Source organism: Mobula birostris, chromosome 1, assembly GCF_030028105.1.
Source record: "Mobula birostris isolate sMobBir1 chromosome 1, sMobBir1.hap1, whole genome shotgun sequence".
Taxonomy (NCBI): Eukaryota; Metazoa; Chordata; class Chondrichthyes; order Myliobatiformes; family Myliobatidae; genus Mobula; species Mobula birostris.
In genome coordinates this window covers 181,370,155-181,396,407 of record NC_092370.1, presented here as the reverse complement: position 1 = coordinate 181,396,407, position 26,253 = coordinate 181,370,155, and the positions used below count along the sequence as shown (strand labels likewise).

The 26,253-nt window shown below is 40.4% G+C and overlaps 2 protein-coding genes across 2 annotated transcripts in view; both read right to left on the bottom strand.

Annotated features, from left to right (window-relative positions):
• LOC140210099 (uncharacterized) overlaps positions 1 to 9,018 on the bottom strand; it is a 58,534-nt gene extending 49,516 nt beyond the window's left edge. The window contains exons 1-2 of the mRNA XM_072278968.1: positions 8,988 to 9,018; positions 1,306 to 1,579 (exon numbers count right to left, since the gene is read on the bottom strand). Of these exons, the coding sequence (XP_072135069.1) occupies positions 1,306 to 1,487 (182 nt within the window). The 5' untranslated portion in view covers positions 1,488 to 1,579; positions 8,988 to 9,018. The remainder of the gene's footprint in view (positions 1 to 1,305; positions 1,580 to 8,987) is intronic.
• Positions 8,804 to 26,253, bottom strand: part of LOC140210042 (uncharacterized) — a 68,684-nt gene continuing 51,234 nt past the window's right edge. Inside the window, exons 8-10 of the mRNA XM_072278845.1 lie at positions 14,363 to 14,520; positions 11,136 to 11,224; positions 8,804 to 9,731 (exon numbers count right to left, since the gene is read on the bottom strand). Coding sequence (XP_072134946.1) covers positions 8,890 to 9,731; positions 11,136 to 11,224; positions 14,363 to 14,520 — 1,089 coding nt within the window. The 3' untranslated portion in view covers positions 8,804 to 8,889. The remainder of the gene's footprint in view (positions 9,732 to 11,135; positions 11,225 to 14,362; positions 14,521 to 26,253) is intronic.

The window sequence follows — 26,253 nt, the reverse complement described above, 5'->3', positions numbered from 1 at the left end:
ATATCAATGATTTAGATGATGGAATCGATGGCTTTGTTGCCAAGTTTGTGGATGATATGAAGACTGGTGGAGGGTTAGGTGGTGTTGAGGAAACAGGTAGGCTGCAGAAGGACTGAAGATAGATTAGGAGAATGGAAGATTAAGAGAAAGAGGCAAATGAAATACAATGTTGGAAAATACCTGGTCATGCACTTTGGTGAAGAAATAAATATACTATTTTCTAAATGGAAAGAAAATCCAAAATCTGAGATGCAAAGGGACTTGGGAGACCTTGTGCAGAACACCCTAAAGGTTAACTTGCAGATTGAAGGAAGGCAAATACAATGTTTACATTCATTTCAAAAGGTCTTGAACACAAGAGCAGGGATGTGATGCTGAGGCTTTATAAGGCACTGGTGAGGCCGCATCTTGAGTACTGCGAATAATTTTGGGCTCCTCATCTATGAAAAGGTGTGCTGGCATTGGAGAGGGTCCAGAGGCGGTTCACAAGGATAATTCCGAGAATGAAAGGATTACATATGAGCAACATTTGATGGCTCTGGGTCTCTACTCACTGGAATTCAGAAGGATGAGGGAGTTCTCACTGAAACCTTTCAAATTTTGAAATAGTAGATGTGGAAAGGATGTTTCCCATGGTGTGGGAGACTAGGACAAGAGGGCACAGCCTCAGAATAGAGGAGTATCCATTTAAAACACAGATGCAGGGAAGTTTTTTTCTCCAGACTGTGATGAGTTTGTGACTTCGTTACCACATGCAGCTGTGGAGGCCAGGTTGTTGGGTGTACTTAAGGCAGAGATGGATAGGTTCTTGATTGGACATGACATCAAAGGTTACGGGGAGATGGCCAGGAAGTGGGACTGAAGTGGGGCAAGACAGGTCATGTTACAAATCTAGAACTTGCCATGCTACCTGATAGTTATTTTGTAATAACCTGTAGTGTCACTGTAAGCTCTGACCTTCAATACCCTGCATATAGCAACGGAAATACAAAATGCAAATCAATTCATGAAAAAGATACTTGAAATGAGGTTACAGAGAAATTGGCAGTGCAGAATGCTATTGTAAATTCTCTCAGGTACTTGAAAGTTTGGAAACACATAAATTCATGGTATTTTGTGACTGTATTATTTGCATTTCCTATGGGTACATGGCCATAAACTGGTGTCTTCACTGTCAATTATCTTCACTTTGCTAATTGGGAAATTATTTCAGATTTGCATTGTAGTCATATCACACTGAAATTAACATATTTCACAACATTACTTTTGGAATTTAATTCATCAGTTCTTTCTTTGGATAAATACCAAATATCTTTCTGCCGCTGTAATTTCAGCTGCGCCCACAGTTTGCCATTTTTCACTGTGCTCAGCCCTTTCTGCTTTAACCTTCGATGTGTCAGTGGTGTCCTGCTATCCCTTGAAAGAAGTGCAACCAGTTTCTGGTAATCTGCTTCCAGGGATTGCAGAAGTTGTCTGATATCTTCCATTTGTGACAAGGTTGTGGATGCAGAGGACACCAAGTCACTGTTTGACACCTGAGCCAGTGAGTTTAGATAAGAAGAATCAAATTCTTCTGCACCTTCATTAAAACAAAAATAACACAAATAAAGTAGGGTAAATGATCATATTATGTGCAAAACTTTATACTTTTTCATATTTTCCCCAATTAGTCTTTTGTTATTAATATCACTTTGTCATATTGCAATTACCCATTGTTAAACTGCATTGTCATCCTCGTACCCACTATAAATCAGCTTGTGCTGGCTCATCTTTAATCATGGTGATCTTCGAGGCAAAACTGAGGTGACATTACAATGGATCATTATGGAATGGTTATTCCATTGTAGGTGTTGCTTTGTATTGTGGCTCTATCACAGACAACTGAAAATGCGTTGAGGCCGCACTCAGGTTGGAGAAGCAACACCTTACATTCCATCTGCGTAGCCTTCAACTTGATAGCATGAATATTGATTTCTCGAACTTCTGGTAATCCCCCCCTTTCTCCTTCACCAGTGCCCATCCCCTTTTCCCTCTTATCACCTCATGTCCTTGTCTGCCCACTGCCTCCCTCTGGTGCTCCTCCCCCTTTTTCCATGGCCTTTTATCATCACCTATCAAATTCCCCCTTCTCCAGCCCTGTATCTCTTCCCAGCTATTTACTTCATCCCTCCCCCTCCCAGTTTCACCTTGTGTTTCTGTCTCCCCTCCCCCACCTTTCAAATCTACTCATCTTTTTTTCTCCAGTTCTGCCGAAGGGAATCAGCCCGAAACGTCGACTGTACTTTTTTTCCATAGTTGCTGCCTGGCCTGCTGAGTTCCTCCAGTATTTTGTGTGTGTTGCTCAGATTTCCAGCATTGGCAGACCTTCTCTTGTTTGTGATAATTACCTCAAGATTGCTTAACCCCACCACATTTAATCTTTTTAGAACTGCACTGCCAAGGCACCAAACAACTTTCACATGTTTAAATGACTGGAAATTCAAGATCAAACACTCAAAGAAATTCAAAACAAAATTGCCTGATCAAAAATGTGTTTAAACACTGATCTGTCAGTTGAATTGCTGGGTCTTAAATGGAAAAAAAAGATTGTGAGGAGTCAATGGGAGAGCATTGAAAAACAGGCATGCAGATTTCTCAATACTGCCTGTTATCAGCCGAAGCAGGGTTCCCCTACTTAACCTCCTGCCAGCAGTCATTAAAACGCATTGTGACATCCGCCTGGTAGCAGATACAGAATGGGCAAATAAACATAGCATTACACAGGGGAGGGTGGACTTCCTCACCATCTACTGCACTGGAGGTGGAAGGGAGAATGTTGCCTTGGAGCAGTGGAGCCTTGGTGTCTGTGCAAGAATCAGTGGCTCCTTTATGTAAAAAAATGCTCATTTACGCAGGTGTCACATAGGATATTGTAATGCATTACATGTTCCTCGGAATTTCAATTGTCTTACTAAGACACAGTAAGACAGAATTTTACTAGCAATTGTTTCAAGCCAAAATTGGTTCTACATACTGAAGAACTATCAGCAGTGCTTATACTACATATGGTTTTATTTGTTAATATTGCTCAGCATTTTACTTGAAAATTCTGTCACCATATATTTTTATTGACTTTCACCCAATTTATCTCACTGATTTTTTTGATAGGATTCTAACAACGTCTTGGACTCAACTTACAGGAGTCCATCTGAGCCAACAATATTACTAAAGGGTGAAGATCAAATGGTTCATTCAGCATCTGAACCTAGAAACTGAACTACAACCTCAAATCCACCCCCCCGCCCTTTGTTTACCCCATTCTGGTGGGTCTCGCAATACTTCTCTTTCCCTCCCCCACCCTCATGACCTGCCCATCACCTTCTTCTGTTTCTCCACCTTCTTCCCCTTATTCCACACAACTCCCTTTCATCTTCCCAACTCCAAAGAGTATAAGAGAGTAAAACGGAGGCAAGAGATGATACTAGACCACTGGAAAATGATGCTGGTGAGGTAGCAATGGGCGACAAAGAATTGGTAGATGAACTTAATGGGTACTTTGCATCCGTCTTCACAGTGGAGGACACTAGCAGTGTGCCAGAGGTCCATGAGCGTCAGGGAGCACATCTGAGTGCCATTGCTATCACAAAGGAAAAGTTACTAGGCAAAGTCAAAGGTCTTAAGGTGAATAAGTCATCTGGACCCGATAACTAACATCCCAGAACCCTGAGAGAAGTTACTGAAGAGATTGGTTATAATCTTTCAAGAATCACTTCATTCTGGCATGGTCCTGGAGGACTGGAAAATTGCAAATATCACTCCACTCTTTAAGAAGGCAGGAAAGCAGACCAGTTAGCCTAACGTCAGCAGTTTGGAATGTGTTAGAGTATATTATTAAGGATGAGATTTCGGTGTACTTGGAGACTGATGATAAAATAAGTCAAAGTCAGCATAGTTTCTGTAAAGGAAAATCTTGCCCGACAAATCTGTTCGAATTCTCCGAGGATGTAACAAGCAGGGTTGACAAAGGAGAGGCAGTGGATGTCACTTACTTGGATTTTCAGAAGGCATTTGATAAGGTGCCACACATGAGACTGCTTAACAAGATAAAATCCTGTGGCATTAGTAGAAAGATACTGGTATGGATAGAGAGATAGTTAACAAGCAGAAGGCAGCAAGAAAATAAAGGGGGCCTTGTCTGATTGATTGCCAGTGAATAGTGGTGTTCTTCAGAGGTCAGCATTGGGACTGTTACTTTTCACATTGTTTGTCAATGATTTGGATAATGGAATTTATGGCTTTGTGGCAAAGTTTGTGGATGATACAAAGATAGGTGGAGGGGTACGTAGTGCTGAGGAAGCAATGCAATTGCAGCAGGACTTAGACAAGTTGGAAAAATGGGCAAAAAAGTAGATTGTTGGGAAAAGTACAGTGTTGGGAAATGTATGATAATGCATTTTGGTAAAAGGAACAATAGTGTGGACCATTATCTAAATGGAGAGAAAGTTCAAACATCTGAGATGCAGAGGAACTTAAGAGTTTTCGTGTAAAACTTCCAGAAGGTTAATTTACAGGTTGTGTCTGTGTAAAGGCGGCAAATGCAATGTTGGCATTTATTTCAAGAAGAATAGAATATAAAAGCAAGGAGATAATGCTGAAGCTTCATAAGACTCCAGTCAAGCTACACTTGGACTATTGTCAACAGGTTTGGGCCCCTTATCTCAGAAGGATGTATTGTCATTGGAGAGAGTCCAGAGGAGGTTCATGAGGATGCTTCCGAGAATGAAGGGGTTAACACAGGAAACGCGTTTGGCAGCATTGGGCCTGTACTCACTGGAATTGAGAAGAACATGGTTGGGGGGGGGGGGGGAGGAGATCTCATTGAAACCTACAGAATGTTGAAAGGACTAGATAAGGTGGATGTGGAGAGAATGTTTACTATGGTTGGGGTATCCAGAACTAGAGGGCACAGCTCAAGATTGAGGGGTGACCTTTTAGAACAGAAGCAAGGAGGAAATTTTTTTTTTAGCCAGAGAGTAGTGAATCTGTGGAATGCTCTGACATGGACTGCGGTGGAGGCCAAGTCCGTGGGTATACTTAAGGAGGAAGTTGATCATTTCCTGATCAGTCAGGACATCAAAGAATATGGCGAGAAGGCAAGTGTATGGAATTTAGTGGGATCCAGGATCAGCTGTGATGGAATGATAGAGCAGACTCAATGGGATGAATGGCCTAATTCTACTCCTATGTCTTATGGTCTTATGTTCCACCCATCCACCTTGCCCACACCCATCATCTACAAGCTTGCACACTTCCTCCTCCCTGTTTCTTTTTCTAGCTTATAGCCCCTCCCTTGCCAATCCTGTTGAAGGGTCTCAGCCGAAAATATTGACTATTCATTTTCCTCCTTAGATGCTGCCTGACTTGCTGAGTTCCTCCAGCATTTTGTGTGCTACTCAAGATTTCTAGCATCTGCAGAATCTCGTGTCTTAAATTCCCAAAGGTGGTAGTGGAGGCAAATGCTCTTGCAAAACTTCAAAGGCATTTGAGCAGGTACTTAAATAGGAGTGGAGGGATGCAGTCCAAATGCAGGCAAATGCATTTTTTTTTAGGGCAGATTGGTCTTTCAAGCATCACTAAACTCTGGAATGGTTTCAGAGGATGGGAAAAGTCACAAATATCACTCAACTCTTGACAAAAGGAGGCAAGCAAAAGATGGGAAACTAAAGGCCAGTTAGCCCAACATCAGCGCTTGTCAAGATGTTAGCGCCTATTATTAATGAAGAAATTTGGGGGTACACAAAACACACAATAAAAAGTGCCTAAGTCAGCATGGTTTCCTTTAGGGGAAATCTTGCCTGATTAATCTGTTGAAATTCTTTGAGTATATAACAGGCAAGACAGTCAAAGGAGAATCAGCAGATGATGTTTACTTGGATTTTCAGAAGGCCTTTGACAAGGTGCTGCACATGAGGCTGGTAAACAAGATAAGAGCCCATGATATTACGGGAAAGATACAAGCACGGACAGAAGATTACCTTCTACCAGTCCGCCAAGAGCGGGAATAAAGGGAGCCGTTTCTGGTTGGCTGCCAGTAACAAGGCTCAGGGTTGGGTCTGCTACTTCTCATGCTCTATATTAATGATCTGGATTACAGGATTGACAGCTTTGAGGCCAGGTCTGCAAACAATAAAACGTTAGATAGAGGAACAGGCAATGCTGAGAAAGCAGGGACTTAAACTGGGAGAATCGGCAATGAAACTGTAGATGGAATACAATGTAGGGAAGTGTATGTTATGCATATTGGTAGAAGGTAGAAAGGTGCAGACTATTCTCTAAACAGGGAGTGAATTCAGAAAACAGATGCCAAGGGACTTGGAGTCCGAGTGCAGGATTCCCTAAAGAAGGTGTTCCCATCCTGGAGTTCATGGACCCCTTGGTTAATGGTAGGATAATGATTTGGGAACCCCTGAAAAAGGTGAACTTGCAGGTTGAGTCAGCAGTAATGAAGGCAAAAGCAGATCTAATAATCATCTTGTGAGGACAAGAATGTAGAGGCAAGGATGTAATGTTGAGAATTTAGAAGGCATTAGGCAGATCATATTTGGAGTATTGAAAACAATTTTGGACCAATATCTAAGAAAGCACGTCCTGACATCAGAGAGGGTCCAGATGTTTATGAGAATGGTCCTGGGAATGAAACAGTTGACGTACGAGGAGTGTTAGATGGCTCTGGGCCTGTACTTGTTGCAGTTCAGAAGAATAAAGGGGAATCTCAATGAAAACCCACCAAATATTGAAATGCTGAGATAGAATGGTCATAGGCAGAATGTTTTCCAATAGTGGGAGAGTCTAGGACCAGAGGGCACAACCTCAGAATATAAGGACATTCCTTTAGAACAGAGGAGGAATTTCTTTTATCTAGAAGGGGGGTGAATTTGTGCAATTCATTGCCATAGACAGTTGAGGAGGTTAAGTCATTGGGTATCTTTAAAGCAGAGGTTGATAGGCTCTCAATTAGTAAGGGAGTCAAAGGTTATGGAGAAAAGACAGGAGAATGGCGATGAGAGGGGAAATAAATCAGCTATGATCTCATGGTAGAACAGACCCAATAAGCTGCATGGCCTAAATCTGCTCCTATGTTTTATCGTGGATGAAATAAACAGCAGTGGCTCCTTTCCATGCTGTATGTTTCTATTATTCTATTTTCTATCATATTTATAAGTATTGCTTAAAATTGTTTTCCAACCTGTACCTGCTTGCTATATGAGAGGCAGATTTCTGATTACTGACTGTCAATAAAACTAGTATATTGAGAAGTAAGGCAAAATGCTTCTTCCCACATTTAAGATACACACAAACCCGCAGACAGTTCTGTGGCAGTATTGGATCATCCATGTTCACTATGGAGTTCTGGATAATGTTTAGCTTGCCTCTCTTCTATGCGATCCCTTGCAGTGAAGACCTGTGCATTGACCGGCCTTCTGCAATACAATTCCTTTACGGGTTAGGGGAAAAGGATGGTGGTAAACTCGAACAAATCCCATCCACAAAACTTGACAGAGCCTGACTTACCCAGGTCTGTCTGTCTCAATTATTCAAAACAATCTGCCAAAACATTCCTATCCGTCTCAAATTCACTATCGAACACCACTTCCTTTCCCGAACAGCTAGAAAGGCTTTCTAATTAAATGCAGCTCCTGGTGGGTGGAAACACATTTACCTGTTATCACAGAAAGAGCTTCTGAAATTACTTCGAAACAATCTTTGGAAAATGTAACAGATAAAGAGCAAATGAGGCAACATGCAAGAAGAAAAGCACAAAGTAAACCTTACATCAGAACTGAAAAAAATTATCAAATTTTGAGAAGAGAGTAAAGGGGGTGTTATATAGCATGGAACAAAGGAAAGGTTAAGTACTGCAAGACAGTGTGATGTAAAGGAACTAACGAAATGCAGTGGATTCTGATTTATTAGTTCATCAGTTATTCGGGGCACAGCTTATTTGGGACAACTCAAAGAACAAAACCTAATTGAGAAAATAGCCACAATTCCCTTTTTTAATTGGGATGCTATGCCACTTAATTGGGACAGGAGACTAACAGTTTCTAACTAGTGTCTGTTACGATGTACTTGTGTGACTGCCAGACACTACACTATGCTTACTGTGACAAGTTTTTAAAATAGCATTAGTTGCATGTGTTTGTCTTCAAAAAGCAGTGATTTTTTAATCACAGATAGTTGATGAGAAATAAGCAGTAAGACAATTCAAAACTGTTTTGTTCACTCAAGTTTCAAAAATTCAGGCTTGGAGATTCCAGAAACGGCTGGAAGAGGAAATGAATCAATATCACTACTTCAAAAGGTTAGGAACTATGAGAATTTTAAGGTATCAACTATCAATTTTGAATGTTACAATGAAAATGAAGATTTGGAGAATGCGTTCAATAAAAGCATTGTATGAAGGTAGTCCATTATCTACACTAGCTGTCTGAGCTGATTTTGTTCATTTACAGTCAATCAAAAGAACACTGGATGAATTCCTCCATCGATAACTACTAGGAACTAATACATTATTTCATTGTACCACAAATAGCATTTGTAGTATCCTAACTTGCTATGTATTTCATTTAAACACATAATTTGTTACTCAAACAGTAGTTTCTCCCTCTTATATTTTTTTAGAACTATTTCCATGGAACTTTGGCTAATTGGGGCAACCATTTAATTAGGCCAAATGTACTGGTCCTGATGTGTTCTAATTAACCAGAATCCACTATACATGAGGGGGATACAAGTAAGGCAAACAGAAATGTAGTTGATGTGAAACTGCTGACCTCGCTACTGACTCTAGGAGAACATGAACACCTTATTTCAAGGTGAGATGCTATTCCCGGACCATACATTTGAACTTCATGTTAAGAGCATAAGAGTCTGAGAAGAGAAGTAAAAGCAAAAGTATGGCATTGAATCCAAGTGAGAGGTGATTGGGTATTCATGGTCTTGCTTACAAATGTAAGAGTAAAATTCTATACCACCATCATTGAGTTTGGTTAAAGACATTGACTTGAACTGAATTTTTGCCTTGCTCTCTTCTGTACTATTGTCACTTTGGCTTCGAATAGCATCATCGTCTGCACCTGTCTCTGAATTCATTAATTCGTGATGGTTACGATAATTTATTTTTAGTTTTTGTGGTGAACACAGCACAAGAGAAGGATCTGATTGGCTTGGCCTTTTCTCCAAACGATCGATTTCGGCAGTGGAGTGTAGTCGAGATGCAGCTGGTTCTTCTTGCTGTTTGCAGGTCTCATTTATTACTGGGATTTTCACCGGGAAGACAGGAAATTGAACAGGGTCATGTTGTGGATTTTCTTCAAGAAACAGTTCATTCAATAGCAGTTTTTCAGAACACATCTTTCCTTTAGGCTCTTGGTCACATTTAGCTTCACAACATTTTGCCAAACGTAACACTCTTTGGTTGGCAGAGTAATGAAGAGAATTGCTTTTATCTGGCAATGCTGAATGACCCTCTGAAGCCACAGAGTGAGTTGAGAAACCAATCCTTATGTCAGACTGTGGGCCAATAACAAGGTCAGTCGGCCAGTGGGCTGCAGTGAGTTTATTCGCAATTTCTGGATTTACAGGTTTTCCTGTTGCAAAATCTTGATTTGCATAATATGTTAAATAGTGCTCGTTTGCTGGATTTCCCCAGACATTTCTGCTGAAAATATCTCTGTGGTTCTGCTGGAATTCTAAATTTAAAAAATGAAATTATTACAAATTTAATTTATGCAGACATATATCCCATAATAGCTGGATTTAACAAATGTTACATGTACAGGGCTGTTTATAATAATCATCCAGGCTCATTGCATGCTGGAAGCAGAGTAAACCAAAAGGTTGTCATTCATTCTACATAGTCTGTCTTCTTTACCAAGTTAACAATTTCTTGTCATTTAGCATCCTGAACAAACTTCAATCAACAAGCTTGCCAATGTCTAAGCAATTTCAATTTGGATTAATGAAAGCTTCCCTGCTTCTTAGACAAAAATGTTTGGGGTTACAATCTCATCCTAGATAGACATGACAATGTTATTCTGAGTGAGTGCAGCAAAATTAGAGGCTTCATCTTTCAGCTGAAAAGCTTAAAGAGATGATTTTAAAAAATCATAATATTGGCAGTTGACATCAATTAGAAGCGCAGGGTCATTCAGTACTGGACATTGCCAGACAATTCATCCAGTTTACAACATGTCTTTGAAGTAACTGTCTCATTTCATCTTGATAAACATATTTAGCACGCTATTGAATGACAAGAGGATCACAACCTTGTCACTGGGTTCGGAGACTTGCCTGACTCAATGACCTGGACAGTTATGCTGGCTAGAGCAAATGTCAGTGAAAAATTGAGCAGAACATCATCTGTTCTGTGTTTCCTCAATACATACTGATATTAGCCAAATCTGAATGTGTCAACATGGAGTCTACTCAATGCCACAATCAATCCTATTCTGTAGTCAAAACAAAGTACAGGTCTGCAATGAGGTGGAAATGGGGAAAATTACACTGCTTTTAATTCCAAATCACGATGTTAATTATTATTCCTGTGCTCACTTTCACCCAAATTTGCTACAAGCTGATGAAACCATTCCAAACTAATGTGACCAAGTACTTTGTATAGTAATTCAAATAATATTTTAAAAATAAACCCACACTAAATAGGTATTTTTTCTAGAAATCTAAACAGAAGTTAATCCAATTAATCTTCACATTAAGGATCATCTCCAATGTTAAAAAGTTTCTGTTTGTTATGTTACACTTCGAGTAAATCAGATATGAAAATAAAATCCATCTTTCAAACCAGCATCAATGTTGAAATTAATGAATGTATAGAGGGGGCCTGTAACCAAGGAGATCAGGGAAACCTTGCTATTCTTGCACAGGAAAACAACAGCCGATTGATGTGTTCTGTCCATACATCGTACAATATGTTTAAACCTAATCAGCACGTGAATTATTTTCCCTTTACAGTTGGTCCAATAGCCAACAAACATTATTTGAAACATGAATAGGCAGGAATATATATGAAAAGGATAAGGCATTATTTGTAGATATGCAAACTTATATCATTAAGTATAACATTTATATGGAAGTACCATTGTTTGCAGTGCTGTTCAAAATTGATTGTCCATGTGCTTTATCAAGAGGTAAGCTCATTTGCCGAGAACTGACAACCTCAGGGGCTCTGTGGGAAAATATTAAAACTTCTTGATCATTTACAACACTGCATTCCAATGCTATTCCCAAACCAACAATAAAGTTTCATGCTGCTATCAGATAAAACCTGATGACAACTTCATTAATATTGTAACAGCAAAATACATATAAAGCCAGACCATTTTGCAGTTGGAGGTGTGAAAGTGCTATCAGAAATTACAGCACAAAAATAGTCAGTGTTACCAATCAGGCATAAGCCATAATGGGTTCTGTTCTGGAGCCCTGTCCTCAGTCTATAAACCCGCACTACAGAAGATGCCTGCCCAACTGAGTATCTTCAATAACTGTGGTTTTATTTCACGTCTCAGGCGTCCATAAAATTTTACTTTACAAATTTAATTCTTGTCTCTCCTTGTATCCTTTTGAATTGCTTTCCAAATATTTAGCCAGTTATCTTCTAAATGTTTGTAACGTCTGCTGTATAGATAATCTCACAGGACCACCGTCTAAATGATCAATTTCCAATGATATATTTCAAACAAGATCCTAGTGACCTTTGTCAAATTCCCATTCTAAACTTTGTGTTGTTTGCCATATTATTGATCGAAGACAGGCTGATTAGCTTCCCCACCATTATGAAGAATGACTTAAGATCTTGTGCACTGCCTGAGGCTCCATCTGAAATAACCACACCTTAATTGACAAAATATTAAGTTCACTTCTGCCTATGTACTCTCTCATTTGATATCCCTGGCGATGTGAATTCTTCTTGTTTTACTTAGGATGTGACTCTTGACAGCATCAAACTGGGTCGAATGTAATCATGACGCAGAATGTTTTGTGTGCTTCTGTAGATCTATGTGCAGTTTCAAACTACTGACTCTGATTTAGAATTTTATGCATTTTCCCAAGTAGTAGAATAATTATAAACATTCTCAAAGTGTGATGCTGGGACCATTTGGGAAGATATTTTTGTAGCTGATTTTTTCCCATAACAGTCTATGATCTGAGACTTTAGCTGGACACTGATCAGCCTGGAAGGAGACCTTCTAAGTTTGAGCAGTTGTCAGTTTCTCCAGAAATGAGTATGAGAGATGAGAATAAGAATTTTGTCCTTTTTGTTTGTTATTTTCTACACAATGTATTACTTCTATTCATAAAAAGTTACTTGAACTGTTAAGCCTTGTTTGTAAACCAGCTGCTGTTGAAGATATCATGGAAAATTATATTAGAAAAGATGGATTTTTTTCTTTCAATGCATTAGTGAATTTTACATTCATTAAGACTTCAGGGTTATGGCAGCACTTGGGACCAGCACCAGAACCCCGCATTAGGAGCAGTGAAGGCTAAACACAGATTAAAGCCTAGAAATTACTGTTGACTATGTTAATGGATGAACACTCAGTTCTAACAGCTGCATTAATCCATTTAAAATAAACCAGGGTCTCTTGCTCATGTGGTGTGCTTTAAGCAGTCATCTGCTAATAACACCAGCAATAATCTCTTGTTTTAAAACCCCTTCAAGTCCGTAATAAGTGTGTCTTAAATCAATCGTGGATGAAACCTGCTTTAACAACAATGTCAATAATGCCCTTGGATTTCTAAATTATCCTATATCTTCACGCATCCTGTGTAGAAAGAAGTCCATCAGACACATTTTATGTAACACGCAACACAATTATTGATAAAATATACTTCACCTCCTCTTAAAAGTTGCTGGTGAACACAGCAGGCCAGGCAGCATCTCTAGGAAGAGATACAGTCGATGTTTCGGGCCGAGACCCTTCGTCAGGACTAACTGAAAGAAGAGCTAGTAAGAGATTTGAAAGTGGGAGGGGGAGGAGGGAGATCTGAAATGATAGGAGAAGACAGGAGGGAGAGGGATGGAGCCAAGAGCTGGACAGTTGATTGGCAAAAGGGATATGAGAGGATCATAGGACAGGGGGCCTAGGGAGAAATAAAAGGGGGAGGGGTGGGAAAAGCCCAGAGGATGGGCGAGGTGTATAGTGAGAGGGACAGAGGGAGACAAAGGAGAGAGAAAAAGATTGTGTGTATATAAGTAAATAACGGATGGGGTACGAGGGGGAGGTGGGGCATTAGCGGAAGTTAGAGAAGTCAATGTTCATGCCAACAGGTTACTGCTACTGTGCGGGAACCAGAATCTCTGGAGCAGGAGGCCCCGAAATCCTCGGCTTTGCTTGTTTCAGTGGCTGGGGCGAGGTCGAAGGCGCTCGGGAGGCTGTATCGGAGAGGTTGGTCGGAAGCTCTAAGTTTTCGGATGGATGGACTCAGTGTCGGCTGCTTCCAAGGCATCGGCAAGTTGATGGTGCCTGGAGGTTTATGACAGGGAGTTTCTCCCTTTTGCAGCCTGCTATCAGGGACTCGGGAGTCGATCGACTCGGGGACTTTTGAGACTTTTTTTTTACCGTGGTTGGTTCTTCATCAAATTATGGTACTGCTTTGCACTGCTGTAACTATGTTATATTTATATGGCTCTGTCAGTGTTAGTCTTTGGTTTGTCCTGTTTTCTGTGATATCACTCTGGAGAAACATTGTATCATTTCTTAATGCATGTATGCATTTCTAAATGACAATAAAAGAGGACCAAGTGTTCTCTTAATCTAATCAATGAGACTTGTCTTTTTAAAGTTCCTGCTTTCACTCCAAGGACCTGAGCTACTTTCTCAGCCTTTTGACTCCAAAGCCTCTTAAGCCAGAGCCTTCTTACTCCTATACTAGCTCACTCTCTCAATGGCCACTGCCAAAGTAGATGCTTTGCTTGACCCAACCTTGTTTTTATTGGCTGCAGATAATTACTTCATAACCCAATCACTTCTGAAACAGCAATTAGCTAACTTACCTCTTTTAAATTCCTGTAAAGTAAAATGCACAAGCAAGCCCGAGACCTGCTACTTTTAAGCTCTTCTGCTCTCATTCCAAGTCTCAACTCATGTTGCTGTTCTTGAATGCTAAGGCAGCTGTTTGGAGTTAACTGTTTCTTAGTACCAGCAAAAATTCATGAAAGGTAAATAGGAAGCACCCAATTTATCCTATTCTTGTCAGTTTTACCAAATTCTATGTTGAAATGACATGAAGGCATAAACGTACATTGCAGTATAAAGTATTTGACCACCATGAATGTAGAACACCTCAAGCCAAATGTTACCTTGGAATGCTGTTGGTTCTCAAACAATTAATGGTACTCTCGGACTCCAGAAATGCTGATCTCTGATATTTCTTCAAAGGTTTTAAAGACAGATGACGCTCCGACGTGGAATCAAAACTGTGATCATTTGGTTCCAGATTTTGCCATTTGGATCTCAACTAAAGACATAAAATAAGTCGTTACGTTAATTTGATAAGACACAACATCAACGATGATTTTCCGACGTGGAAACATCATCTTTAATCATTGCTGGGACACTGTGGAAGTAGATTACCTGCACAATAAGGAGTGTAGTGGTTCAGGAAACAGATGACCAGCCACCATAGATAGGTGATAAATCCTTACTTTCTCAACTACATACCTCTTGCACCAACTACTCCAAGAGTACAGAAATTTAAAGAACAATCTGAAACTACCTTTGTTGTCTTGTGCTTAAAGATATTCAGTAAGATTACATAATAAGCAGTTAAGTACAGTAGGCAACACGCGTTTTTTGTAATATTTTACATAATTATTTTGGCAATGGCCTAATGTTCTTGCTCTAATAGTTTTAGTTTTCATCAAAGTAAATTTGAAATAGCCATTAATCTCAGGACAAGAATTTGATTTGATTGACTTGGAAGTCACTCCAAAGTCACAACAGCTAAAGGATGAACTCTTGCACAGAAATGCATTTCATTTAATACCAATGTAACCGAGGCTAAGCTGAAGCCAGTCCTAAATCCCAAAAGAAACAAAATCCAGCATAATCCTCTCAGTTAATTCTGAACAGTGGCCGGGTGCCAAAGTGATATGTAACTATTAGGGGAGAAAATACAGTTTTTTTGCCCCACTAAACTTGACCCAACTCCGGAAGTGTGGCTGGATATGTTAATCCTGACCATATTTTCCTTAAAATATGATATATAAAGGTGCATTCACATTGAGATGTGAAATAATAAATTAGACCTAAAATTGCCAATGGTTGGTAAATGCATACTGACCTACTAATTAACTCATGATTTATAGAATCATGTTTACCTACTGACAAAGCTGCAGAAAACATGAGCATAAATTAAAAATTTTAGGCATTTGATTTTCTGTTCAAGTTCCATGCAGAATAAGTTGATATTTGATCTTGTGTGCAGATGCTTTTGGAAGCACACCACAGCATCACTTTTTCCCCTTTTCAAATAAAAGAAAGGCAGTGATTGTAAAATACACATAAACCACAAATTCAACATTTACAAAAGCTGAGTAAACCATATTTAAATTCAGAAATTTGAATAATACAATAACCATTCAAGTAGAAATAAAAGAATTTGTTCCATGAAAAGGTCACAATTGTACAATAATGTTAGTTCTATCTCACACTGCAGCATTTGGTACACATCATCACCCCACAAAAAAAAGTGATGGGAATCTGGTTTATCTGCTTTTGATGATGTTGATCAAGGAATTTTATGAAAACATGATAGTTCTGTGCTTTTCCCTGACAAAGAAAATAAAATTCAAAATCTTCAAAGTACATTATCAAAGTATGTATACATTATACAACCTTGAGATTCGTCTCCTTACAGACAGCCATAAAACAAAGAAACCCAAAAGAACCCATTAAAAACTGCCCAGTGTGCAGAGAAAATAAAATCATGCAAACAATAAAAGTAAGCAAATAGCATTCAGAACTGAAGTTTTACAAAAGACACAAAGCCAGGCATCACAGCAGCAGGCCACAGCTTCAGTTCATCACAGAGCCAGGTAAATGGTGTGGGACCACAGACACGAAGCCAGGCATCACTGTAGCAGGCCACAGCCTCAGTTCAGCACACAGCTGAGTAAACATAGCGAGCAGAACCGGCCCATTCCTTGCCCCTGGTCCCAACAACAGCCTGGCCTTTTCAATCGGGCCCGGTGCTTAAATCATCTGAACATCGGGTCATTCCTCGCTCTTGGATCATTCTGGGGCTTGGACTCCACCACCAAAATGATTCAGCCCATACCCAACCTTCCCAGTTCGTCCCGGCGCTTAAATTGATCAGATATCTGGACTTTCCTTGCTTCCACCGACCAAAGGGCTTAAAAAGAGGATTTTCATAGCAGTCATAGAGTCCATTCTCACATACGGATGTGAGATGTGGACACTCACCAAGATGATGCAAAAGTTTCTAGATGGTTATTATACACGAATGCTCCGGATGGCTCTTGACGTGGGTCGGTAACAGCACGTGACAAACGTCGAGCTCTATAACAACCTACTGATGCTCACCACTAAAATTGAGGCGAGAAGACTGCAACTAGCGGGGCACTGTCTACACCACCCCGAGCTACCTGCCAGCCTAGTCATCATATGGGAGCCCAAGCATAGGAGGATAAACCCTGGGCGCCCTCCCAAGACTATGGTCAACGTGCTCCTAGAAGGCAGCAGTGCAGCTAATGTAGATGAACTGAACACACTGATGGGAGGGAGAGGGAGAAGTGAAGAGTCTGTCATCGTGCCCGACTCCGGCCCCCTAGGCCTGAGTCGACGTAGTAGTAGTACTTGCTTCTGCATCCTCCTCTTCCCACCACTGCTTGCCTTCAACATGCCTCATCTTCATCTCTGCCTCTTCTCAACTAGCCTCATCCCTGCATGCTTCTCCATTGTTAATGGTGATTGTTATTAATGTGTTTAGTCATTTTTCTTTCTTTTGTATTTTGTCGCTGATAAGTAGCTGCCAGACTCCAAGAGGGCCACAACCTTGTTGTAGGGTTTGGAGCATTGTGTGCCTCAGTGACCCAGAGAGCCAAGTTGGCTGGAGTCAGGGCCTTTGCTTTGGCTCTTGGTAGGGTCACCCATGCCAGAAAGGTCAAAGAGTAGAGGCCAGACTAAGATTGGTCCATTGGTCCTCCAGGTTTGGGGGCTCAGCTCAGGGCCAACAACCCTGACTGGTAAAAATAAACTGTTACGGAAACAGCAATGAAAAATCCTTCTATATCTGTAAGTGGCTGTATGGACAGACAGAGATGGAGGACCTTCATTGCTGCCCTAAAGGGCAATAGTGTAACAGGCAGTAAGTCAGTCGCTGGACAGCACCAGCTTAAACCGGAAGCATCTAAGCACTAATTTGAAGCACCTCAGAAGCCCTTCATCTGTTATCACCTTTTGAATGGGACTGAAGTCTATCAATCAGCTTCCCCAAAGGTCCAGCAATCAACTACTTCTCCCCAAAAATGTGCCAGATTTTTCCCCCAAAGTGGGGGAAAACTTTTACCTTTCATCCCAAGCCTGATGCCTCCACATCCACTTCCTGCACATAACAATTATAGACAATGAGAACATAAACTAGAGAACACTCAAGAGTTCAACGTGCCGCTGAATACAACTTTTGTGATAGTACGGGTCAAATATTCAAAGCGTTAGTTTTTGCTGCATTTCCAAATGTAATTTCTGCATTGAGAATTTTGCTGTTTTCCCAGATGATATTATGCTTAAATTTGGAGAAAATTAGAAGTAATCTTTATGATTCCTCACTTAAATTTGAACAGACCTGGAGATCTTTTATTCAATATTTTCATTTAATGTAATTTTTTTTCTCTTTTGTTCCATATCTATATTCCCTTCTTGCCTTTTTTTTTTAAAACTGTTTTTAATGGAGGTCGGGTTTGAGGACGTGATTTTAAGTTCTTTAACTCTACCTGTTTCCAAGTTAGCCCATTGCTTTGCTTTTAGTTTAGTTGCATGGTGGGGTTTTTTTGGGGGTTTTTTTTTTCCTTTTCTCTATTGATATATATATATAAATCAGTATACTATTATTTTACCATATTATTTTATGTTTAAATTGCAATGTTTGTATCAATTTTTTCTTCTGTATTAATATCTCCTGTAATTTCTAACAGTGTATTAGTGCCTTTATGGTTTACCCTTTGTATACTTATTCAATAAAAAGATTTAAAAAGAAAGAGAATTTTGCTACCATCCCATAAAATGTAATTATTTGCCTGCAGTGTACCACTACAAAGAGGTCACAAGGACAAAAAGAACTACAATGATTTAGCTCTGATTATCACTAAACTATTCATCCTCTAAACAATCAAGTTTTTAAAGTTAAAACAAAATTGCATAAATGATTCTGTGAATTAAATGGCAAAATACACATTGTGAGGTGCGGGGGAGGAGTCATGTTACCATCTTCCCGTTATGCCCAGCACTATTTGCAGGACATAAGAAATACCACAACGATATTACACGCTCTGGAATGATATCTTAATTTGCAGAGATTGCTACCATGAAATAACTTTCAGCTCAGCAGTAAAACCATTAAGAACTGTTGTCTATCTCCCCTTTTCTGTCCATCTTCTTTCTGCCTTCTGCACCTGCACAAGGACACAGCTGAGACGGGCTCCAGTGCCACCACCTGCTATTCCCACTCCAATGCCCAGTTCAGCCTCGGAGTACCACTGGGTCGAGGGGCTGAATCCAAAGTCAGTTTTATACAGGCCAACACAAAAATACAGAGAATATTTTATTTTTATCTTCGCTTTACTTTGATATGTTTAGTTAATTTCCAGGACTTCAAAATATTAACTTTTTTCGTATTTACTTATTTATTCATTTGAACTATTTTAATTAAACCCATTTTTTTTTTGAAACAGTTCAACAAATGACGAGCTGTCAAAAGGCCGTCCCCTTTTGACCTGGAGGGAGGGGCAGTGCTCCAACTGTCAGAGTTCTTGCTATACTTCACAGGAGCACAGCAGCCCACTCTACCCAGCACAGGGAAGTGTGGGCCAGTGGGCACCACGGGCAATGAACTCAGGCAGCAATCCAGATCTAGTATGATCAGTCTCAATATATCTCAGTGCCTCATTGCCTCTAGTTTCCTATCGCTGAAATAGTTGCTGTTTCGATTGTTCTTTCATCCTTCCCCATTGCTTTCTCCCCCCCATAGCAACGGCATTTTTGCTGCTGGCAGACCTAATATGCTCAACTAAGTAGTACCCCAGTCTACATTGGGTTTCACCAGTGTCGAGGAGGCTACACCAGGAGCACAGAAACAAAAGGAGGGCCCAACAGACTCAAGTGAAACGCTGACTCACCTGGAAGGACTGTTTGGGGCCCTGAATGGTGATGAGGGATGAGCTGTAAGGGTGGGTGTAGCATTTGTCATGCTTGGAGGGATAACTGCCAGGAAGGACATCTGCGGGGAGGAACGAGTGGACAAGGGAGTCGCAGAGAAAGTGAGACCTATGGAAACTGGTGGGGAAGGGGTATGGAGGGTAAGATATAGACACTTGTACGGCATGAGAGGGAAAATGAATCAGCCATGATGAAATGGTGGAGCAGTCTCAAAGAGCCAAATGGCCTAATCTGCTTCTATATCTTATGGTCTTATGATTCATTATACAAAAGTAAGTGCAATATCTACTACAATGCTATGATTAAACAGTAAGTTATTTGTGAGACCAAACCCTGAATCCTCCATGATCCTCAAACTATCACTGCTGAGGATCTTTAATAATTACTTGAACTAGTGGTCTGACTGTCGGGTTAAATGCCCATGGCATTAGCAGCAGTGTTTATATAAATTACAGACAGTTCTGTGTTATTGTTTCTCAGTGGGTGGTAACTTGACAGCATCTGCCTAACCTCTGTGCCTGCACATCCATACAAGGCTGTCAGATAGAGACTCTCATCCCATTACTTTGAATCTCAGAGGCGCCACTGTCCTCCACTAAATTGAAATTTGCTTTGAATACACAGAAACATAACAGATAAGATTTTAAAGGGAATCAATTTAAGTAATTTAATTGAGATGTTCTGGTGCTGTATCTGCTATAAAATCAGTTTGCCTTGCTTGCAACCAGGTTACCTTTCCCGCTGCCCTTTGAATGCTGTTCCATCAGTAACAAGAATATGTACAGTGCAACTATGTAAGCTTTCACCATAGCAACAGAAGACCAAATCATTATGAACCATCTCTATTTGGCACTTTAAGTTTAGGAGAAGGATCCTAACACAAGCTATGCACTTTCAAATATCACAATCCAACTGTTAATTATTAATGAATGGAAGACAGACAGTAGAGGGAACTTGGGATATCAAAAGAATTGCAAAAAGATTTACAGGAGCTTTGAGTTGTATGAAATTTCTTGAATTGGATAACCCCTCACACATCTTAATAAAATCATGTAAGCTCCATAGAAATATGCTGTATTTTTATAAATCTCAATAATTATTGTTTACTATTCCAGGAATCCATTATTATTGGTAATTCCAAAAACCCTGAATAATATTCAGATCAAAAAGTTTTGCTAAATGGTTTCACCCCTTTTGTTACCTTTATTTTTCAAAAACGCACATCCTCTCAATTTGCAAGGAAGTGTGACTGGCTTTTCATATATTTCCACAGCACTGAACAAATCTTAAAATGAAACAATATCAAAATAATGACAGAGACTTGCCAGCAAGAAGGGAAGCCCAGAGCAGAAAAGTTACAAAATTTTCCTGAGGAAGTTTATAGAAGGGGTGTGCATAAGGGGATGAGAGATAAAATTGGGAAGAGAAATGCAACCTCATTGGCTCTCCACTCAACTTCGGATCACCTGGACAATTGACAAGCTGCTGTTCATTGATTACACTCAGCATTCAACATGATCATCCCTTCAGTACTAATCAACAGGCCTCAAACCCGGGCCTCTATAACTCCCTTTGCAACTGGATCCTTCACTTCCTCACTGGGAGACCACAGCCAGTGTGGATTGGATATCACTTTCACGGAGACAATCAACATAGGCACATCCTAAGATGCATGCTTAACCACTGCTCTACTCTCTCTATATTCAATGCGACAAATTTCTATTGACATCCCTTGGAGATTTCTTCTTTCAGTTAGTCCTGACGAAGGGTCTCGGCCTGAAATGTCGACTGCACCTCTTCCTATAGATGCTGCCTGGCCTGCTGCATTCACCAGCATTTTTTGTGTGTGTTCGTTACATCACTGCTGTTGTGTCTGCACAACTACATATCAATTAAGTAAAGGCACGCACATGGAAGGCAAGGTTAGTGAGTGTGTGTGTGTGAGAGTGTGTGTGTGTGTGTGTGTGCGCGCGCGAGAGAGGGGGGGAGAGAGGGGATGGGGGAGGTTAGGATTACCCTTAGCTGACCATCTTTGCATGGTGATGTCATAGACTTCGGACAATGTCAGGTCATTCTTTGTTTCGCTTCGTATTTCAAAATTTGTTACCAGCAACTGGTCCACCAATGCTGTGTGGGATACTTCTGCTGGGTCACAGAATGAAGACTTTTCTTTTTCTGTTGTCAGTAGTGGAACAGGTGACAAGCTGTCAGTAATGCTGTGTTGTTTGGTACCCCTTAACTGTCATAACAGCGGGCTCCTAGAAAAAGTACTCAACGTTGCAACTAGGTAGTAGTCATCACTGGGAATCCCTTCCTGGGATTGAAAATGTACACAAGGGGCAGGGGGTCTGTCACTGGAGTAAACATTTGTCCCCATACTAGACTAAGGGCCTCTCGGTCAATCTATGCATAGTTATGTTCTGCATTCGTCAGTGATCTTGAAGCAAATGCAATCGGGCGTTCAGATCCATCTTTCATAGTGTGTGACAAAACTGCACAAATACAATAAGGGGACACATGAGCAGTTCATCTGACGTTATTAGTCTCTGTTTCCTTGAATGCTCTTTCACATCTTTCTGACCATTCCCACTTTGCTCCTGTTGGCAACAGTGCATTCAATGGGTGCAGCACTGTAACAATGTTTGGGAAAAATTGGCGATAGTAGTTTACCAGGTCCAGGTATGACCTGAGTTGTGACACATTTTCTGGTTTGGGTGCCTGAATACTGCTTCAGTCTTCTCTTGTGACTTATGTAAACACTGCTTGTAAATGACTTATCCAGAATATGAGATTTCATTCTTCAAAACTCACATTTCCCTCTCTTTGCTGGCAGACCATATTCACTCAGCTTGATATGCATTTTAACCAAGGTTCCGGAGGTACTCTTCATCATTCTTGCCAGTCACAATGATGTCATCAAGGTATCATTGTGTTCCTGATCTTGGAGCACTTGGTCCATTGTTCTTTGTCAAACTGCTGGAGCTGATACGATGCCAAAGACGAGACAATTATATTGCAACAGTACTTTGTGAGTGTTGATTGTGAGGAACTTTCTGCTTGACTCCTTAATCTCCATTTGCAGATAGGCTTCTGACAAGTCAATCTTTGAAAACCTTTCCTTGTCTGCCAAAGATGCAAAAATGTCTTTATGTAGTGGGGATATTGTGCAGTACACAGCACAGGGTTGATACTCACTTTGACGTACTAGTACACACAAACAGTTCCAGCCTTCCCTTCCTTGATCACAAGGATGACAGGTGTGGCCCAATCGCTCCACTCAACTTTGGAGACAATGCCAGATGCCTCCAAGCTCTGAAGTTCATCATCCACTTTAGGACATAGTGCATAAAGCACTGGGCACACTTTATGGAATCTTGGTGTTACTGCTTCATCCAGCTCAATTCTGGCCTTCATACCTTTGAGTTTACCAATACCCTTCTCAAACACCTTCTCATTAGCATTAAGCAGCTGCGAGAGTCTCTGGTCATTGCTACCATTTGGGTTGCAGTTGCCTATTGATATCACATTGAGAGCTGCGATTGTGCACCAGTCTAGTTGGATTTTTCTCAACCATTCACGTCTGAAAAGTGTTGGCCCTCCACTTTTCAACACAAATCTCTAACTGCTGTGTTTTGCCTCCGAACATCACACTTACTTTCAGTTTGCCTCGGGGAGACATTTTTTTTTTGCCCACGTAGGTCTTTCGTATCATAAAGCTTTTTTCTAACGGTAGCTTAGAAGGCAGTTTGTTGTAGTCAACCTCTGAAATTACAAAGCTGACCCTGTATCTAACTCCACTTTCAGTACTACACCAGATGCATCGATTGTGATCCATATTAATTTGCAATCTGCTTCAGTAATGTTATGCAGTTCTAAGCATATCACCTTTGCCAGACTCTGCGTTGGTCTGATTAAGTTTCACATTCAATCATTTTATGCATTTGTTTGGTTTGCGTTTGAAACTTTTTGTTGTGTGTTTTTTCTCTTTGGTTGTGCTTTTTGTCTGACTTGCACACACTGTGGCCTTGTCTGTAACACTTCCTGCAAACTTTTTTCTTTGAATCAACAGTTATTTGCATCATTGGAGGATTTGCCAATAACATTTTTGGCTTTTTGCACCTTTCAGGTACATTTTGTGTGTTTCGCATTCTAAACTCTTCTTCTGTAGGTCTGACACATCCATTTCTGCTGTCTCCAACGATATTGCAATGGTCAATGCCCGTTCTAAGATTAGGTCTCTTTCTGTCAGTAGCCTCTTCTGAGTGCTTTCACTATGCATGCCACATACAAGCCTGTCCCTTAATGCATCAGAAAGTCTCTCTCTAAAGTTATAGTATTCAGAAATGCTTTCATTCTTTGACTGGTTCCTTTTGTGAAATTTATCTCTCTCAGCTATTACCAGTAGTTTAGAGCACAAGTGATTTTGTAAAAATTTCATTGAACGTCTGCTTGCTTACTGGCTTTTCAGAAGTTACTAAGTTGCGTAAAAGCTTGTACATTTTAGTATCCTTTAAGCTAATAAGTGTGAATATTTTCCTTTCCTCATCCATGTTATTCATGTTACAATAGAATTAAACACTCTTGATACACGATTCCCAGTCCTCATTAGCACTATGAAATCCATCTACTTTCACAACTAAAGCCATCAGCACATTATCTTCACTTCAACTTTGCTAGTCGTGTGTCTTTCACTGTGTACTATGCAGTTACTCAGCCGATACTTTGTTAACGTCCACGATGGGTCGTCTTCGTACTGATTCACTCTTTCCCCTCACTCTCTCTCTTCTTTCCTCTGAAGTCTGTCATCCTGTAACTGTGCAGCTGGTGACATTTGCTGATATTCAGGTTTGTACTTGTCGTCAATTTGTTGCATCTGCACAGCTACATATTAATTAAATAAAGGCATACGAACTTTCCGACCATCAAGAACATCTTCTAAAGGTGGTGACTCAAGAAGGTGGCGTTCATCATTGAGCATCCTCACCATCTAGACCATGCCCTCTTTTCATTGCTATTACTGTGGAGGCTGAGGATGCACATTCAACATGGACACTACCTCACTAGTTTGCTCTAATTTTCACAATTTATCTATTTTACATTTTTTTATTATAACTTATGGTCATTTCTTTATTGCACTGTTTGCTGCCACAAACAAAATTTAACAACACATCAGTAATATTTGACCTGATACTGATTTTTAAAAAATCTAAATTCAGTAACCTCAAAAGTAAGATCATAATGCATGAACCACCTTACATATTTAATGCAACACAAATGACTTGACCACTTTAGATAGTTTAAGATTTACAGTATCCCTAAACTCTGCCATTCAGTAGTTCGACACAACAAGGGCTATTATCTTACCTACATCATTGGCCTTGCACATCAGTTAGCTCACCACACCCTATCAATGAATCCCATGTTGCTGCACACAGAGCTGCCCATCGTTGTGCAAAAGCCTTGCTTAAACCATAAGACATAGGTGCAGAATTCAGCCATTTGAGTCCAGTGTGCTATTTCATCATGACTGATCCGAGATCCCATTCAACCCCACACACCTGCCCTTTCACCATACCCCTTGATGCCCTGACCAATCAGGAATCTATCAACTTCTGTTTTAAGTATCTCCACAGACTTGGCCTCCATCGCAGTCTGTGGCAGAGAATTCCACAGATTCTACTCTTTAGTGACAAAAACTCCTCCTTCCTACTATTCGAAAAGATCACCCAATTTTGAGATTGTGCCCTCTTGTTCTGGATACCTGTACGAGAGGAAACATCCTTTCCATATCCACCTTATCTAGTCCTTTCAATGTTCTGTAGGTTTCAATGAGATCACCCCACATTCTTCTAAATTCCAGTGAGTACAAGCCCAAAGCTGCCAGATGCTCCTCATATGTTAACCCCTTAATTCCCAGAATCATCCTTGTTTATCTCCTCTGGACTCTCTCCAATGACAATACATCCTTCCGAGATAGAAACATAGAAAAACCTCAAGCACAATACTGGCCCTTTGGCCCACAATGCTGTGCCAAACATGTACTTACTTAGAAATTACCTAAGATTACCCATAAGCCCTCTATTTTTCTAAGCTCCATGTAGCTATCCAGGAGTCTCTAAAAAAACCCTATCGTATCCCCCTCCACCACTGTCACCAGCAACCCATTCCATGCACTTGCCATTCTCTGCGTAAAAACTTCCCCCTGACATCTCCTCTGTACCTACTTCCAAGCACCTTAAACTGTGACCTCTCGTGTTAGCCATTTCAGCCCTGGGAAAATGCCTCTGACTATCCACATGATCAATGCTTCTTAGAGATAAGGGGCCCAAAACTGTTGACAATACTCCAAGTGTGGCCTAACTAGTATCTTATAAAGCTTCAGCATTATCTTCTTGTTTTTTATATTCTATTCCCCTTGAATAAATGCCAACATTGCAGTTGCCTTCTTTACCACAGACTCAACCTGTGAATTTTTTGCCCATCCTTCCAATTTGTCTAAGTCCTGATGCAATTGCATTGCTTCCTCAGCACAACCTACCCCTTCACCTATCTTCATATCATCCACAAACTTTGCCACAAAATCACCAGTTCCATTATCTAAATTATTGACAAACAATGTGAAAAATAGTGGTCCCTGAGGAACACCACTAGTATGGGTAGCAACCAGAAAAGGTCCCCTTTCGTCCCACTCACTGCCTCCTGGCTGTCAGCTATTCCTCTATCCAAGCCAGTATCTTTCCTGCAATGCCACAGGATTTTATCTTGTTAAGTAGCCTCATGTATGATACCTTATCAA